The 17597-nt window shown below is 43.7% G+C and overlaps 1 protein-coding gene across 2 annotated transcripts in view; it reads left to right on the top strand.

Annotated features, from left to right (window-relative positions):
• Positions 1-17597, top strand: part of SART3 (spliceosome associated factor 3, U4/U6 recycling protein) — a 41407-nt gene that overhangs the window by 6213 nt on the left and 17597 nt on the right. Inside the window, exons 2-6 of one of the 2 annotated variants that reach the window (XM_070385969.1) lie at positions 4662-4788; positions 5882-5986; positions 8285-8469; positions 9699-9804; positions 11025-11149. In XM_070385969.1, the coding sequence (XP_070242070.1) occupies positions 4662-4788; positions 5882-5986; positions 8285-8469; positions 9699-9804; positions 11025-11149 (648 nt within the window). The remainder of the gene's footprint in view (positions 1-4661; positions 4789-5881; positions 5987-8284; positions 8470-9698; positions 9805-11024; positions 11150-17597) is intronic. The other variant, XM_005909636.3, reaches the window with a different exon arrangement.

Here is a 17597-nt window from a genome sequence, read left to right as displayed (position 1 = left end):
CAGCTGCTGACATTGACCATTACTCACTTGCACTCCCTGGCCATCTGTGTCTTCTCTGGATATACATTTTTGGTTCATGTCTTTTGCCAGTTTTTATTTGGATTGTTTGTTTTTTAACTCGTTTGGAGTTATATCTTTTAGATGTTAACTTCGTCAGATACTTGGTTGATACACCCACCCCCCCACCCCCCACCCCCCGGCCTATAGCTTGTCTTTGCAGCCTCTTAACAGTCTTTTACAGGGCTTTCTAGGCGGTGCAGTGGTAAAGAATCTCTGCCAGAGCAGCAGACACAATTCTTGCCTAGCAAACCCGATGGACAGAGGAGCCTGGCGGGCTGTACAGTCCATGGGGTTGAAAGAATCGGACACGACCAGGAGCTGAGCTCGCGTGAGCACGACAGCCTTTTCCAGAGCCAAAGGTTGAGAGTGTTTATTGTGAACGCTTGTTTTCTGTATTAATCACTATCATGAATTTTGTTTTTACTGTGTTACACAGTGGAATGCAGTGATTTAATTTTACAGATTGAGCTTGCCTTGTATACCCGGAATGCCTCCCACTTAGTCATGGTGTGTAATTCTTTTTGTACATTGGCTTTAGTTCTCTAAGTTTCCTCTCCACACTGTGCTAGCTGCAGTCTACTTATTTTGATTTGCTGTGTTTTCATTTTCATTCAGTTCTGTGTATTTTAAATTTTCTTTGAGATTTCCTCCTTGATCGATAGATTATTTAGAAGTGTATTGCTTGGGACTTCCCGGCAGTCCAGTGGTTAAGATTCTGCCTTCCAGTGCCGGGTTTGCGAGTTCAGTCCCTGGTCGGAAACTAGGATCCCATGTGCTGCAGGATGTGGCCAAAGGAAAAAAAAATTTTTTTTTATTGCTTAATTTCCAAGTGTTTAGAGAGATTGATTCCTACAGTAATTGATTTCTAGTTTGCTTCTCTTCTTACCAGAAAACATACCCTGTGTGATTCAATGTTTTAAAACTTTGTTGAGGTTTGTTTTATGGCCCAGGATACGGTCCCAGTGAACGTTCCTTGGGCACTGGAGAAGACTGTGTTACTCTGTTATTGTTGGGTAGGGTGTTCTTTATATAGCAATTAGATCATGTTGGTTAACGGTGTTGTTGAGTTCTTTTATATCCTTGCTGATAATCTGATAGTTCTTTTAGTTTCTGAGTGGGGGCTGCTGATTCCCAGTGTAACGGTGGCTATGTCTGTGTCTTCTTTTAGCTGTATCAGTTTTTGCTTTCTCTATTTTGAGATTCTGTTGTTCGGTGCCTGCACGTTTGGGATTGTTTTGTCTTCCTGGTGGGTTGATCCTTTCATCATTACGTAATGTCCTGTTTTATCTCTGATCATTTTCTTTGCTCTAACGTCTACTTTATGTGATATTAATATAGCCACTTCTGCTCCTTTTTGTTTGTCGCATGCTGGATCTTTCCCCATCCTTCTACCTTGTATACTTTTATTTGCTTATTTATTTCTAGCTGTGCTGGGTCTTTGTTGCTCTGCAGGCTTTTCTCCAGTTGTGGTGAGTGGAGGCTGCTCTCTAATGTGGTGTGTGGGCTTCTCATTGCGGTGGCTTCTCTTGTCGTGGACACAGGCCCTGGGGCACGTGGGTTTCAGTAATTGCAGCAGGAGCACTCAGCAGCTGTGGCTGCCCGGGCTCTAGAGCACAGGCTCAGCAACGGGCTTGGTTGTGCAGTGTGTGGGATCTTCCTGGGTCAGGGCTCAAAGTCACGTCTCCTGCATTGGCAGGTGGACTTTTTTTTTTTTTTTTTTACCACTGAGCCACCAGGGAAGCCCCCCATCCTTTTACTTGAATTTGAAGTGAGTTTCTTGTAATCAGCATTCAGGTAGGTTGTGTTTTTATTCACTCTGCTATTCTCTGCCTTTTAATTAGCGTGTTTAGACCAGGTCCTTTAAAGGTAATTATTGATATATTATCAAAGAATAGCAAGAGGAGATAAGAAAGCCTTCCTCAGCAATCAATGCAGAGAAATAGAGGAAAACAACAGAATGGGAAGGACTAGAGATCTTTTCAAGAAAATTAGAGATACTAAGGGAACATTTCATGCGAAGATGGGCTCAGTAAAGAAAAGGCAGAGGAACCAGAGATCAAATTACCAATATCCGCTGGATCATCGAAAAAGCAAGAGAGTTCCAGAAAAACATCTATTTCTGCTTTATTGACTATGCCAAAGCCTTTGACTGTGTGGATCACAATAAACTGTGGAAAATTCTGAAAGAGATGGGAATACCAGACCACCTGACATGCAAATTACTGAAACATCAGAGGGCAGACATGCTGAGACCATAATCACAGAAAACTAGTCAATTTAATCACACTAGGACCGCAGCCTGGTCTAACTCAGTGAAACTAAGCCATGCCCTTGGGGCCACCCAAGACGGGCGGGTCATGGTGGAGAGATCTGACAGAATGTGGTCCACTGGAGAAGGGAATGGCAAACCACTTCAGTATTCTTACCTTGACAACCCCATGAACAGTATGAAAAGGCAAAATGATAGGATACTGAAAGAGGAACTCCCCAGGTCAGTAGGTGCCCAATATACTACTGGAGATCAGTGGAGAAATAACTCCAGAAAGAATGAAGGGATGGAGCCAAAGCAAAAACAATACCCAGTTGTGGATGTGACTGGTGACAGAAGCAAGGTCCGATGCTGTAAAGAGCAATATTGCATAGGAACCTGGAATGTCAGGTCCATGAATCAAGTCAAATTGGAAGTGGTCAAACAGGAGATGGCAAGAGTGAATGTCGACATTCACTCTTTCCTCCAAAATCACTGCAGATGGTGACTGCAGCCATGAAATTAAAAGACGCTTACTCCTTGGAAGGAAAGTTATGACCAACCTAGATAGCATATTCAAAAGCAGAGACATTACTTTGCCAACAAAGGTCCATCTAGTCAAGGCTGTGGTTTTTCCAGTGGTCATGTATGGATGTGAGAGTTGGACTGTGAAGAAGGCTGAGCACCGAAGAATTGATGCTTTTGAACTGTGGTGTTGGAGAAGACTCTTGAGAGTCCCTTGGACTGCGAGGAGATCCAACCAGTCCGTTCTGAAGGAGATCAGCCCTGGGATTTCTTTGGAAGGAATGATGCTGAAGCTGAAACTCCAGTACTTTGGCCACCTCATGCGAAGAGTTGAGTCATTGGAAAAGACTCTGATGCTGGGAGGGATTGGGGGCAGGAGGAGAAGGGGACGACAGAGGATGAGGTGGCTGGATGGCATCACTGACTCGATGGATGTGAGTCTGGGTGAACTCCGGGGGTTGGTGATGGACAGGGAGGCCTGGCGTGCTGCCATTCATGGGGTCACAAAGAGTCAGACACGACTGAGCAACTGAACTGAACTGATATATTAGGTCTAAAGCCCGACATTATTCTTTTCTGTTTGTTTCCTGTGTTTCTTGTTCTCAGGGTTCTCTCTCCTCACCTTTGTGTGGGTTACCTGAACATTCTGTGGATTCCAGGTTGGTTACTCATATGAAGGTTTAGAGTCTTGGTCTATATAGTTTCTTAGTAGTTGCTTTGAGTATTTCAGTGTATTTCATTTACATGGTATCTGTGTTTTATCCCTGAGTAAAGTGTTGAAATGTTCCTCCCATTTAGGTCTCTTTACCATTTTTCCTTTGTCATTGTTTTGGGTATCAGATAGTCTTAAAATTATTTCCGTTATCGCATACAATTTAGAAGAGTCGAGAAGGTTCACTTGTGCTTACCTGTATTTCTGCTCTTTCTTCCTTCCTGATGCTCCAAGATTTCTCTTACCATTTTCCTTCTCTTTGAAGAGGTTCCTTTAGCTGTTTAAGAGTAAAAGCCTGCTAGTGACAGATTCCTTTAGTTTTCCTTTGTTTCAGATGTCCAGTACCTTTGGAAGCAGTGATCTTAATTTATTAGCTTCTAGTTTGAAAAGTTTGAAATGACTCATTTTGTGCCTGTCACTCAGCTTCACCTGGTACTAGTCTGTCATCATTCTTGTTTCTCCTGGTGGGTTTTCATTTGTTTGTTCAGTAAAAGGAAAGCGCTCTTAATTACATGTCCCTGGCATGTGCTGCGGTGTGATACTGAATTACCTTTCAGAATTCTCACCATCTGGCGGGGTATCCCATTTTACAGATGAGAGAATGGAAGCTTAGAAAAGTGAGTGACTTGCCTCAGGTCACACTGTGTTTGTTTCGTTAGCCTGTTGCCTGTATTTCTGGGAGAACCAAGTGTGTTCTGGGGCCTGTAACAGATGTGAAGGAGTGTTGCTGCTGCTGCTAAGTCGCTTCAGTCATGTCCGACTCTGTGCGACCCCAGAGACGGCAGCCCACTAGGCTCCGAGTGTTACATTTATTTTAAAAAGTCTCTCAGAATTCCCTGGCGGTCCAGTGGTTAGGACTCTGCCAGGGGCCCAGGTTCAATCCCTGGTCAGGGAAGTAAGATCACACATGCCGAGTGGTGTGGTAAGAAAAAAAAAGTCTCCTGTATGTTTTTCTCCATCTTCCTGAGGGAAGTGTTGCCTTGCTGTTTTTGTGTCTCTTCCAGAAAACACGTATTTTGTGCTTGTAGCAGGCGTGCGCTTTTGCCAGTGGTGACAGAAGCTGAGTTATTTGATGATCGCATTCTGAATTTCCACCTGTGTTCCTTTTCCTTCCAGCTGTCTATCAACGTCTATGACTACAACTGCCACGTGGACCTGATCCGGTTGCTCCGGCTGGAAGGGGAGCTGACCAAAGTGAGGATGGCACGCCAGAAGATGAGCGAGATCTTCCCTTTGACCGAAGGTAGTGCTTCCGCAGTTGAGCCACTTTCATAAACACAGAGAATTGAAGGGTCTTTTTTCCCGTGCTGAAAGTGGGACATGCTCCTTATAAAAAATTCGGGATAAGTGTAGTGGAAGGAAGAAAATCCATCCAAAGTCAGCGACTTTTAGTTTATCATCTTCTAGGATTTTGCTAAACATAGTTGTGGTCATGCAATACCAAGTCCACAATTCAAATCTTGATTTCTTTATCGTAATGTTATGATAAAATATTTCTATATAATTAAAATTTCCCCATTCCCTTTCTGCTTCCCATTCTGGTATTTATGTATATAATCTGTTCTCTCAGAAACGGATAATTGTAACTATAGTATAGTTACACTTTCATAGGCAGGTTTAATTTAAATGTTTCATACCTTATTTGTTCCACAGTAGTTGGGCATTTAAGTTATTTCTTCTTAACTTGGCTTATGAAATGTGATTATGCCAAGCATCTTTGTAGTTAAATCTCCATGAGTATATGTAATCGATCTTTTAGGGACAAGTGAGTTAACACAGATCCTAGATCCAGCTCTGTCCCCCTTTCCCTCCCACAAAGCATGACTGTGGAGTGTCGAAGCTGAAATCGATTGCCTTTCAGATGTCTTTCTGGCTTTGTGACATTAAGACCATCATATAAGCGTCCTGAGGCTCAGTGTTCCCAGCAGTATGATGGGGTAACAGTAGTTTCTGCACACAAGGCATTCTGTGTGCCTTGCTTAACACGTGCTCGGCGTGTCATGAATTCTTGGATAGATGCCATTGTTACTAATGTTACTGTTGCCTGCCTCTCAGGATTTTGATAGATATTGAAAGAGAAAGTGTGTAAGTACTTTGCAGAATATAAACTGCCCCGTAGCTGGAGGGATATTATGACTTCAGTGATCTGCTCTTACTTGGAAGCGTCAGCCTCGTGTGTGCTTAGTGCAGGTTGTAAGAACTGAATTTCTGTGAACTGGGCCAGGGTGTATGGGGCAGACGAAACCTTTGTATGCTGATGCCTAGAGGTGCATCAGCACACGACTTTGGGCGGGGCTGGGGGATGGGCAGTGATGCAGGGCGCGGGTGTCTTGCAGAGCTCTGGCTGGAGTGGCTGCACGACGAGATCAGCATGGCCATGGACGGCCTGGACCGGGAGCACGTGTACGACCTCTTCGAGAGAGCGGTGAAGGATTATATCTGTGAGTCCCCTGCGGGCCGGCCCAAGCGTGTCTGGCAGGCTCCTCTCGTGTCCCTCTCGTGTCCCTCTCGGTTGCTGGGACCACACCGTGAGGCGCTGCCCCCAGGAAGGTCCTTCAAAAAGCAGTGGGAAAGACTGGAGTGCGGTTATTATTATCACTGTCTGTGGTTTTCAGTTGAGGCTTTTGGTTTCACAATACATGTGGAAGAAACAGATGAAGGGAGGAGGTGAATAGACTTTCCCCCAGCATTTATCTCCAGGGAGAACTTAGCTGCTATTTCCAGGTGACTATGGCAACCCACTCCAGTACTCTTGCCTGGCAAATCCCATGGACAGAGGAGCCTGGTAGGCTGCAGTCCATGGGGTCGCTGAGAGTCGGATACGACTGAGCGTCTTCACTTTCACTTTCATGCATTGGAGAAGAAAATGGCAACCCACTGCAGTGTTCTTGCCTGGAGGATACCAGGGACGGGGGAGCCTGGTGGGCTGCCGTCTCTGGGGTCGCACAGAGTCTTAGCAGCGACTTAGCAGCAGCAGCAGCAGCAGCAAAGGTTACCTTTTATGTATTGAATGGAATTTTAGAAGCTTTGGACAGGATGCTTGATTTCCCCCAATACTAAAAAACTTTAAAAATTTTGAAATTATTATGGATTTATAGGAGTTTGCGAAGATGGTACAGAGAGGTCTTGTGTAGTTTCTTGATCCAGTATCCCCCAGTATCTTATGGCTGTAGTACATGCGTGCTCAGTCACTTCAGTCGTGTCCCACCCTTAGAGAGGTCTTGTGTAGTTTCTTGATCCAGTATCCCCCAGTATCTTATGGCTGTAGTACATGCGTGCTCAGTCACTTCAGTCGTCCCACCCTTTGCGACCCCATGGACTGCAGCCCACCAGGCTCCTCTGTCCATGGGATTCTCCAGTCAAGAATACTAGAGTGGGTTGTTATGCTCTCCTCCAGGGGATCTTCCCAACCCAGGTATCGAACCTGCGTCTCCTGCACTGTAGGCAGATTCTTTTCCACTGAGCCGCCAGGGAAACCCCATGACTGCAGTACAAACTCAAGGAAATGGACCTTGGTACATACAATGTGTGCGAATAGTTTTGTGATATTTATTTCACCACTGCCTCGAGCTACAGAATCATCCATCACCATGGAGATCTGCCTTGTCTGTTGGTCTTAACAGTGAAAGTGAAGTGTGAACGCTTTCTCTCTCTTTAAATCCAGTTTGATGGTATATAAGTCTCTAAAATATTTTCTCGGCAGACACTGAGGACTGTATCAGACAATGCTGTGGACAAAATGTTTTTAAAAAAGTGTTTAAAAAAAGTCCCCATTGTTAATTAAATATCCCTTTTCCCTGTCTAATTGTCCTCACTCCCTGTGTGGGCATTTCCCCTTGTGAGAAGTGTAGACCCTCCTGTAAACCTGACTAACCCTCACTAAGGGAGGATTCTGCTTCAAGAGCTCGTTCATTTCATTTTGTATTCCGTAGCCCACGTGGCAGCTCTGTGCTGGTGAGGGAAAACAGAGCAGCTGACAAACTTTAGCTAAATTCTTTGAAATAGATTTATTTCATTGAAAAAGCAAGCCTCAGGAAAACATGCAGGAATTCTCATGTTAGCTTTATCTTTTAGAATTTTTATTTTCCAAGATTAGTGTATAAGCATCAACTTATTTTCAGATCTCTGAAAAATGACTTAATAGGCAAAATGTATTTAGTAAAAAACAATGCATTTATCAAGAGTTTAATTCATTAGTTTTAAAGCTGCAGGAGTGAGCATATAGAAAGTTTATTAAAGAGGGAAAGAAACAAGGCAGCCAGGTCTCTTGTGTTTTAGAGATTTAGAATCTTTGGTAACAGGATTGGTATTTAAAAAAAATTTTTTTTTCATTTCAATCAGAAGGCTTAAAAATGAATCAAGATTTAAAAGTTGGAACAGTCTAGGCTTTGCAATCTTTCAGAAAAATCATTCAGATTTCTAATTATATTCTTTGAAATCTGTTAAGGGTTCCTTCAATTTTAATAAATCCGCTTTATAACCAGTCATAAGATTACGTATTGCCACCTGGCATGTACTGCTTACATAGTCAGGTCTCTCTGACGATACTTGGTAGGAACGTTAGGTGGACTTCCTTCTCAGGCTGCAGTGTTGATACAGGTGACCTGGGGTGCCTGTCAGTGATGCTGTTCTCTTTATGAATGAGCACTTTTTCAGTGGGCTCATTTCTTCTGTTTGCATCAGAACAAAAGTTTTGACATTTGGGCATTTCCTATCCTAAATATACTTCTCATTTTTAGGTCCTAACATTTGGCTAGAGTACGGCCAGTACTCAGTCGGCGGGATTGGTCAGAAAGGTGGTCTTGAGAAAGTCCGCTCTGTGTTTGAAAGGGCCCTCTCGTCCGTCGGGTTACACATGACCAAGGGACTTGCCATCTGGGAGGCATACCGGGAGTTTGAAAGTGCCATCGTGGAAGCTGCCCGGGTGAGTACCCAGTGCTTGCCTTCGATCAGCCGCTTACCAGTCTTTGTTAGTGGTCTCGGAAGGACACAATTAACAAAACGGTCTTTGCCCATCCCTTGGTGTGTGGGCAGTAAAGTAAATAAAATGAAGTATCTTTGTGGAATAGCAGGAATGTCTTCCTTGACTAAAAAGCAGATGCCCTACAGGCTTTTCGTAGTGTTTAAAAATACTGCTGTTTTAGTTATGGTTCCAGGTGAATGTACAAGGATAACCAAGTCACCCCCCCAAATTATGTATTAATATTATATTAGTATAATATATAAATATAGATTATGTTAATATATACATGTTATCTACTAATGTAATATAAAAAATATAATTTGTATTAAAATATAAATATGTTAATATAAATATAAGTTATATGTAATATATATAGTTTTGAAGGGGTGACTTGGTTATCTTCGTACACTGTATATATAGAGCGTGTCCCATAGTGACTATGGGAGATTTGACCTCATCATAATTGCAGTTTTTAGATTAGACTATGATTTATAGAATTTGAGAGCCCACGCCCAGTGTCTCTCCCACTACGTGTGTGACCACACTGTTGTTGGTACGCGGTGGAGCCCTGTATTACTTGGATCATCATGATTACAAGAGCCCAGGCCCTTCTGGACTGAGTCCCTGTTGAAGAACGTGCAGTGATGCCTGCCCCCCACCCTCCCTGAGGTGCCGGGGCAGAGCCTCTGGCTGACACGTGTCAGTCGTGACCCCATGTGGACTCTGGTCCTGCACTCCCCTCAGTATTCCTGCAGTTTCTGCCTCTGTGCTTTGATTCATGCTGTTCATTCATCCGGGAGTCCGTTTCTGTCTCATTAGTTCCGGAGAGCCTGCAGACGTGTCCCAATGCCAGCTCCTCTAGGAGTCTTTCCTAACTTCCTCCCTGGATAGCTGCAGACAGCCCTAAAAACCAGCCTGAAGCAAGCCACGAGCCTTTGATACTTGAGATGCCTCTGTCCTATCTCATGATAGTCATTTGGGTCCATTTCTTAGATTCCTTCTTGCTCTCCCCATCACCATCAGTTGGTAGAGATAACATTGACATTTGAGCCTCTTACAACGTTTGGCATAATACTTCATGTATAAGGGGTCCTATGAATTTTTTTTAGTGTGAGCTAAAAATGTGCTGAAATAAGTTTTGAAGTAGGCAGAACCAAAGTTTGTCATTTACTACGGGTTTGCTTCTTTAGCCCATGGCTGGCTTCCTTTCCCCTTCTGACTGGGAACAAACCTTTGATTCACAGCTGGAGAAAGTCCACAGTCTCTTCCGGCGACAGCTGGCGATCCCACTCTACGGTAAGAGAAACTGCCCCGTCAGCAGTCGGCGCTTTGGGGCGTGTTATGATTAGGCCTTCCCCAGCATCTCGTGAGGCAGACGTGGCTGGCGTTTGTTTTCTTATTGGACAGCGTCACTGTTGACAAGGCCCTGGGTGAAAATGTATCTTGGATTGTTAACGCTCAGGAGAGTTGTGAGGTCAGAGGCGGGACTCCCAGTTTCCCATGTTAAGACATGGTGCGGGGGTGGGCAGAGACAGGGTCTCTGAGAGGACTAGGGAAGCTGACCCCCTGTGTTTTCTGGGGGAATGAGAGTTCTGTCATAAGCATCTTCTCTTCAGAAGAAACCTCCATTACAGGGTGGATATTTGACGTGGGCTTACGTTACGTCTTCTGTGGAGGTGATTTGGTTCATGAGCACAGTTGATTGGAGTAGCTCTGTCTGAATTTTTGGGGGTTGGGAAAGATTCTTTTTCGTGTGAACATACTTTGGCAAGCCAAACCTCCTTTTTTGAACGCAAGAAGCACTGAGAGGACTTTCCCAAGCGTGGGAGGAGCTCGAGGCCACCGTCTTGCGTGTTCCCTGGATGCGGTTATGCACCGCACAGCTTCGGAACCTCTGAACCCAGGTGTTACTTCTCTTTTTACTTCCTGGTTTATTTGGGTTTGATTTGACAAATTATAAAGTGGCTCTCCAGTTGAATCCTTGATGACAAGCAGAAAAGGCCAGAGCGGAGCTGGCTTGTACATTTCACCTCACATACCAGTGTGAGAGAGTGCAGCATGGTGAGTGAGCGTGAACTTGAGCCAGAAGACTGCCTGGGTTCAGAGCCTCTCTCTGCCATTGACTGTGGCCGGGTGATGTGACCCTCTGCTTGTGTTTCCTCAACTGCATTGTGGGAATCACGGTAGAACCTCCCTTGCAGAATTGTGAGGATTGAATGAGATAATGGATGTGAAGTATTAGAACATAGGAAGCAGTAGGTAAGTGTGGTTATAGCCTTGCTGTTAGTTTCATTTTCTGATGGTTGGATTAGCTGGTAGGGCTGCCCAGGATGGTTCTTCAGGATAGAGTCTGGGGCCAATTCAGGGCTCAGCAGAAGAGCTCAGGGTTCAGTCAGTAAGAGCCCATGGCCAGAGATGCGGGAGGGGCCCGGGGCACCTGTCTCAGAGTTTACTCTGTGTTTGAGTTGATAAAACCCAACTGTCAGACCCACAAGACTGACTCCATCTCTCAATAGATATGGAAGCAACGTTTGCAGAGTATGAGGAATGGTCTGAAGACCCCATTCCAGAGTCAGTAATTCAGAGCTACAACAAAGCCCTGCAGCAGCTGGAGAAATACAAACCCTACGAGGAAGCCCTGGTGAGTGTGGCCCCTTTTACATTAAATGTCTGTCTCCCAGCTTTCCCTAAGTCAACAGTTGTGAGTAAAACAGGATCTTTGTTTGTCATGAAATGTGTAGGGTGGATAAATGTGTACATTCACTTTACATCCTGATAATAGGGTGAACGTCCATGTGCCCGCCACCCAGGTTAAGAAATAGCGCGTTGCCAGTCCCTTAGGAGTCTCCTCTGTGCCCTCTCCAGTTGCTTCCCCGCCCCTCCCGAGAGGCGACCACTTTCCTGACTTGTGATCATCATCCCCTTGCTCTTCTTTATAGTTTTACACCCTATGAACGTATCCTTAATGTATAGTTTAATTTTGCTTGTTTTTGAGCTTTTGTACAATGGAATCAGGCTGTATATTTTCTTTCATTCAAGATGTGTTTGAGTTTTACTCACATTGGTAAGTGTAGTTACAGTCCATTTGTTTTCACTGCTGTAAAGTTGTCTGTGTATAAACTGTCCTGTTCATAGGCAGTTGGGTTGTATCTAGTGTCTTGCTAGGAGGAGGAGAATTGTTCCGATGATTCTCAGACGTATCTCTTGGTACACGTGAAGAAGGGTTTCTGTAGGCACATATGGAGGAGTTGTTGAGGAACATGTATCACAGTGGAAGGAAGTGCTGGGCCCTGAGGCAGAGCTGAGCTGTTTCCAGGCTGTCAGTCGCTGCTTCTGCCGGCGGTGTCAGCGTTCTCATTGCGCGCCAGCTGGGATGTTGACATACATTTTAGCCAGTCTTCATGAATTTGAAAGTACAGTTTAAATTTGCATTTCCCTTTCATTACTAATGAAGTTGAGTGTCTTTTCAAACCTCAGATTTCCTTTTTGAAAAAAACCTTTGAAGTAGCTGTTAAAATCTTTGCCTCATTTTTCTTTTGGTTTGTCACATTTTTTCTGATATCTGGGTGTCCTGGGTCTTAATGCATACTTTTGGTTGCATGTATTGCAATTTCTTCCTCCCAAGTTGGTGGCTTGTTGTTGCCATCCCACCCCCCCCCCTTCCCCGCAGTGGCATGTTTTGATGACTAGTTTTGTTTTTTTTTTAAGTAATTTTACTTATTTTTGGCTGTGCTGGGTCTTTGTTGCTGCATGGGCTTTTCTCTGGTTGCGGTGCGTGGGCTTCTCATTGTGGTGGCTTCCCTCGTTGCGGGCACAGGCTCTAGGCCGCGTGGCTCAGTAGCCGTGGCTCCCAGCTCGAGGGCAGGCTCAGTAGCTGTGTCTCGCAGGCTTAGTTGCTCCTGGGCATGTACGATCTTTCCAGACCAGGGATCCAGCCCACACCTCCCGCATTGGCAGGCGGATTCTTTACCACAGAGCCACCAGGGAAGCCCAGTGAGCAGTTCTTAATTTTAATGTAATTGGATTTATCATTCTTTCCCTTAGAATTTGTGATTAAGAATTCTCTCCGTACTCTGGGGATACTAATCGACTTAGCTCTTGTTTTTCTTCTGAAAATTTATAGTTTTGTTGTTTGTTTTTCAGCTTTCATCTGGAATGGATCTTTGGGCATGGTCTGAGGTGGGGGCTAACTTTGTTTTTTATGTAGCAAAACAGTTGTTCATTGCTGACTTTGATGATTCTCCCCCGCCCTCACTCGCGTGTTGTCCCATGCCTGTCAGGGATTAGCTGTCCATTTCTGTGTGGGTCTATTTGTGGGCTCTTTGTTCCACCCCACTGGTTCATGTTACACTGTTGTGATGATGTGATGGTTTTACAGTTAAGTTTTGATCTTCGGTAGCATGAGTCCCATTCGTGCTGCTCCTCTTCTAGAGGGCCTTGGCTTTCTTGAGCTGTTAATGCTTCCGTTAAGGATGAGAATCGGTTTTTCAGGTTCTACTTAATGATAGTATAGTTACTGTTTTTTTTTTTTATTTGGCCACACTATGCGGCATGTAGGTTCTTAGTTCCCTGACCAGGGATGGAACTCGGACCCTTAGCAGTGAGAGTATAGAGTCCTAACCATTGGACCACCAGGGGATTCCTTTGAATTTTTGATTGGAATTGCATTGAATCTGTAGATGAATTTGGGGAAGAATTTGCATCTTTTAAATATTGAATCTTCCAATCTATGAACATGTATGTTGTTGTTGTTTAGTCACTCAGTCGTGTCCAACTCTTTGTGACCCCATGGACTGCAGCACTCCAGGCTTCCCTGTCCTTCACTATCCCCTGGGGTTTGTGTAGACTTATGTCCATTGAGTTGATGGTGCCATCCAACCATCTCATCCTCTGTCGCCTGCTTCTCCTCCCGTCTTCAGTCTTTCCCATCATCAGGATTATTTCCAATGAGTTGGCTCTTCGAATCAGGTGGCCAAAGTATTGGAGCTTCAGCATCAGTCCTTCCATTGAATATTCAAGGTTGATTTCTATTAGGATAGACTGCTTTGATCTTCTTGCTGTCCAAGGGACTCTCAAGAGTGTTCTCCAGCATCACAGTTTGAAAGTGTCAATTCTTTGGTGCTCAGCCTTCTTTCTGGTCCAACTATCCCATCTGTATATGGCTATTGAAAAAACCATAGCTTTAACTATAAGGAGCTTTGTCAGCAAAGTGATATCTCTGCTTTTTAATATGCTGTCTAGGTTTGTCATAGCTTTTCTTTCAAGGAGCAAGTGTGTCTTAATTTCATGGCTGTAGTCACCATCTTCAGTGATTTTGGAGCCCCCAAAAATAAAGTATGTCACTGTTTCCATTGTTTCTCCATCTATTTGACATGAAGTGATGGGACTGGATGCCATGGTCTTAGTTTTTTGAATGTTGAGCTTTAAGCCAGCTTTTTCACTCTCCTTTTCACCTTCATTAAGACTCTTTAGCCCCTCTTCACTTTCTGCCATTAGGGTGGTGTTTTCTGCAGATCTGCGGTTACTGATATTTCTCCCGGCAGTCTTGATTCCAGCTTGCTTTTTCTCCAGGCCAGCATTCTGCATGATGTACTCTGCATATACATTAAACAAACAAGGTGACAATATACAACCTTGACGTACTCCTTTCCTAATTTTGAACCAGTCTGTTGTTCTATGTCTGATTCTGACTGTTGCTTCTTGACCTGCATCCAGGTCTCTCAGGAGGCAGGTAAGGTAGTCTGGTATTCCCATCTCTTGATTTTCCACAGTTTGTTGTGGTTCACACAGTCAAAGGCTTTAGCATAGTCATCGAAACAGAAGTAGATGTTTCTCTGGAATTCCTTTGTTTTTTCTATGATCCAGCAGATGTTGGCAATTTGATCTCTGGCTCCTCTGCCTTTTCTAAATCCAGCTTGAACATCTGAAAGTTCTCAGTTCACGTTCTGTTGAAGCCTAGCTTGAAGGATTTTTAGCATTACCTTGCTAGCATGTGAAATGAATGCAGTGGTAGTTTGAACATTCTTTGGCATTGCTCTTCTTTGGGATTGAAATGAAAACTGACTTTTTCCAGTCCTGTGGCTACTGCTGAGTTTTTCAAATTTGTTGGGCATATTGAGTGCAGCACTTCAACAGCAGCGTCTTTTAGGAGTTTAAGTAGCTCAGCTGGAATTCCATCACTTCCACTAGCTTTGTTTGCAGTAATACTTCCTAAGGCCTACTTGACTTCACACCCTAGGATATCTTGCTCTAGGTGAGTGATCATAGCATTGTGGTTGTCTGGTCATTAAGACCTATTTGTACAGTTCTTGCCGCCTCTTCTTAGTATCTTCGGCTTCTGTCCGGTCCATAATGTTTTTATTGTGCCCATCTTTGCATGAAATGTTCCTTTGGCATCTGATTTTCTTGAAGAGATCTCTAGTCTTTCCCTTTTGTTTTCTCTCTTTCTTTGCATTGTTCACTTAGGAGGGCTTTCTTCTGTCCTTGCTGTTCTTTGGAACGCTGCATTCAGATGGATTTATCTTTTCTCCTTTGCCTTTTCCTCTCTCCTTTTTTCTGCTATTTGTAAGACTTCTTCAGAGAACCATTTTGCCTTTGTTTTTCTTGGGGATGGTTTTGATCACTGCCTCCTATACAATTTTACGAACCTCTGTCCATAGTTCTTCAGGCATTCTGTCTTATCAGATCTGATCCTTGAACCTATTTGTCACTTCTTGTGTATAGAGGTTTGATTTAGTTTATACCTAAATGGCCTAGTGGTTTTTCCTACTTTTCTTCAATTTAAGTCTGAATTTGGCAATAAGGAGCTCATGGTCTGAGCCATAGTCAGCTCCAGGTCTTGTTTTTGCTGATTGTATGAAGCTTCTCCATTTTCAGCTGCAAATATAATCAACCTGATTTTGGTATTGACCATCTGGTGAATTCATGTGTAGAATCATCTCTTGTGTTGTTGGAAGAGTGTGTTTGCTATGACTGGTGCATTCTCTTGGCAAAACTGTGTTAACCTTTGCCCTGCTTCCTTTTGTACTTCAAGGCCAAACTTGCCTGTTACTCCAGGTGTCTCTTGACATCTTACTTTTGCATCCCAGGCCCCTGTGATGAAAAGGACATCTTTTTTTGGTGTTAGTTCATGAACATGGTATAGGCCTCTGCTCTTTAGGTCTTATCTTTCTATGAGGTCTTATAAATTTATCCAGTGCCTTGAACACATTTTTAGATGTATTTCTAAGTGTTTTTGATACTGTTGTAATCAATATCTTTTAAAAGATTTTCTGTTCTAGCTGTTTGTTCCGGGTATATAAAATGAAATTTTTTAGTGATATTTTAATCAAACTTGTTCAGTCCTTATCAATACTGGTAATGTACAGATTTGGAGGAATTTTCTGTGTTGACAATAATACACACACAGTATTAATTATAAATGGCCTTTATTCCCTTTTCTTGGCCTTAGAATATTTTTTATTTCATTGACCACTCCTCAGACCTGTGCTTTTGTTTTCTCGTGTTTCTTATCTTTCAGTTGACCCCCAAGTCACGGTTGGGCTGCATTTTGCAGCACCTGTGGCCACATGTACTGCATACGTTGCCCACTGTCTTTGCTTCCTCCTATCACATCCTAGATCTTTCACTTGGAGTCACTTTTCCTTTGCTTCAGGTCCACCCTTTAGTGTCATGTGCTTGGATATTTGCTTGTAACACATTTTCTGTTTTTATTTAAGAGGTCTTTGTTCTCCTTGAGAGTTTCTCAGGATATAGAATTCTAGGCTGACAGTTCTGTTCTCTGAGCAGTTAAATATGTCTTTCTGGCTTCTGTTGTGCTGCTGAGAAGTCAGCTGTCTTAACTCTTGCTTCTTGAAAGGAAATTCTTGTTTGTTCTCTGGCCAGCTTTAAGATGTCATTGTCTTTTGTTTGTTTTTGTTTTATTTCTCTATTTTTTTGCTGTGCATATAGGATTCTAGTTCCCTGACCAGAGATCAAACCCTCTTTCCCCGCGTTTGAAGAGCAGTGTCCTAACCACTGAACCACCAGTGAAGTCCCAAGATGTCTTTGGTTTGGTTTGATGTCCGGCAATTTGGTTACAGTAGGGCCAGGTGTGTGGGTTTCTTTGTATTTATCCTGCTTAAGGTTTGTTGGACTTCTTGGCTCTGCTTTTGGTATCTTTAATGGGCTGATGAGTGAGAACACAGCTTTTAGCTCTGGGCTAGGACTTTACTCCTCTGACTTGGTTTCCTCAAATGTCAGATGGGATTGAAATGATAACTGCCGCCTGGGATTGTTGTAAAGATCAAATTCTTAATATTATCTCTTAAACTGGCAAAAGCTTAGCCTTCCCTTAGCTGCTTCTTCTTCTAAGTCACTTCAGTCGTGTCCAACTCTATGTGACCCCATAGATGACAGCCCACCAGGCTCCCTCGTCCCTGGGATTCTCCAAGCAAGAACACTGGAGTGGGTTGCCATTTCCTTCTCCAGTGCATGAAAGTGAAAAGTGAAAGTGAAGTCGCTCAAGTCGTGTCCGACTCTTAGCGACCCCATGGACTGCAACTTACCAGGCTCCTCCGTCCATGGGATATTCCAGGCAAGAGTACTGGAGTGGGGTGCCGTCGCCTTCTCATTTAGATTTTGTTTGTGGTATTCCTTGTTTCTTTCCCAGTTGGTTGATTTGCAAGATTTTTTTTTTTTTCAATATTCAGTCTAGTGTTTTCTACCATTTTCAGTGGCACGGTGTGTCTGGGTAACTGATTTTCGTCATTCTTTAGTAGAAACTGAGCCTCTGCAGTATCATCTTTCTAAGGTCAGAGCATGTGTGTGCTCTTGCTGGCCCACATGAGCACTCTCTTTTTCACATGTGGATCATTGGCATTTAGTTGTCTTTCACTGGGGGCTTCTCTGGTGGCTCAGATGGTAAAGAATCTTCCTGCAGTGCAGGAGACCTGGGTTTGATCCCTGGGTCAGGAAGATTCCCAGGAGAAGAGAATGGCAACCCATTTTAAGATTCTTGCCTGGGGAATTCCATGGACAGAGGAGCCTGGTGGGCTACAGTCCATGAAGTTTGCAAAGAGTTGGACATAAGTGAGTGACTAACACAGAGC

This window comes from Bos mutus, chromosome 17, assembly GCF_027580195.1.
Source record: "Bos mutus isolate GX-2022 chromosome 17, NWIPB_WYAK_1.1, whole genome shotgun sequence".
Lineage (NCBI taxonomy): Eukaryota > Metazoa > Chordata > Mammalia > Artiodactyla > Bovidae > Bos > Bos mutus.
The sequence above is the reverse complement of the archived record's forward strand: the minus strand, read 5'-3'. Positions and strand labels throughout refer to the sequence as shown.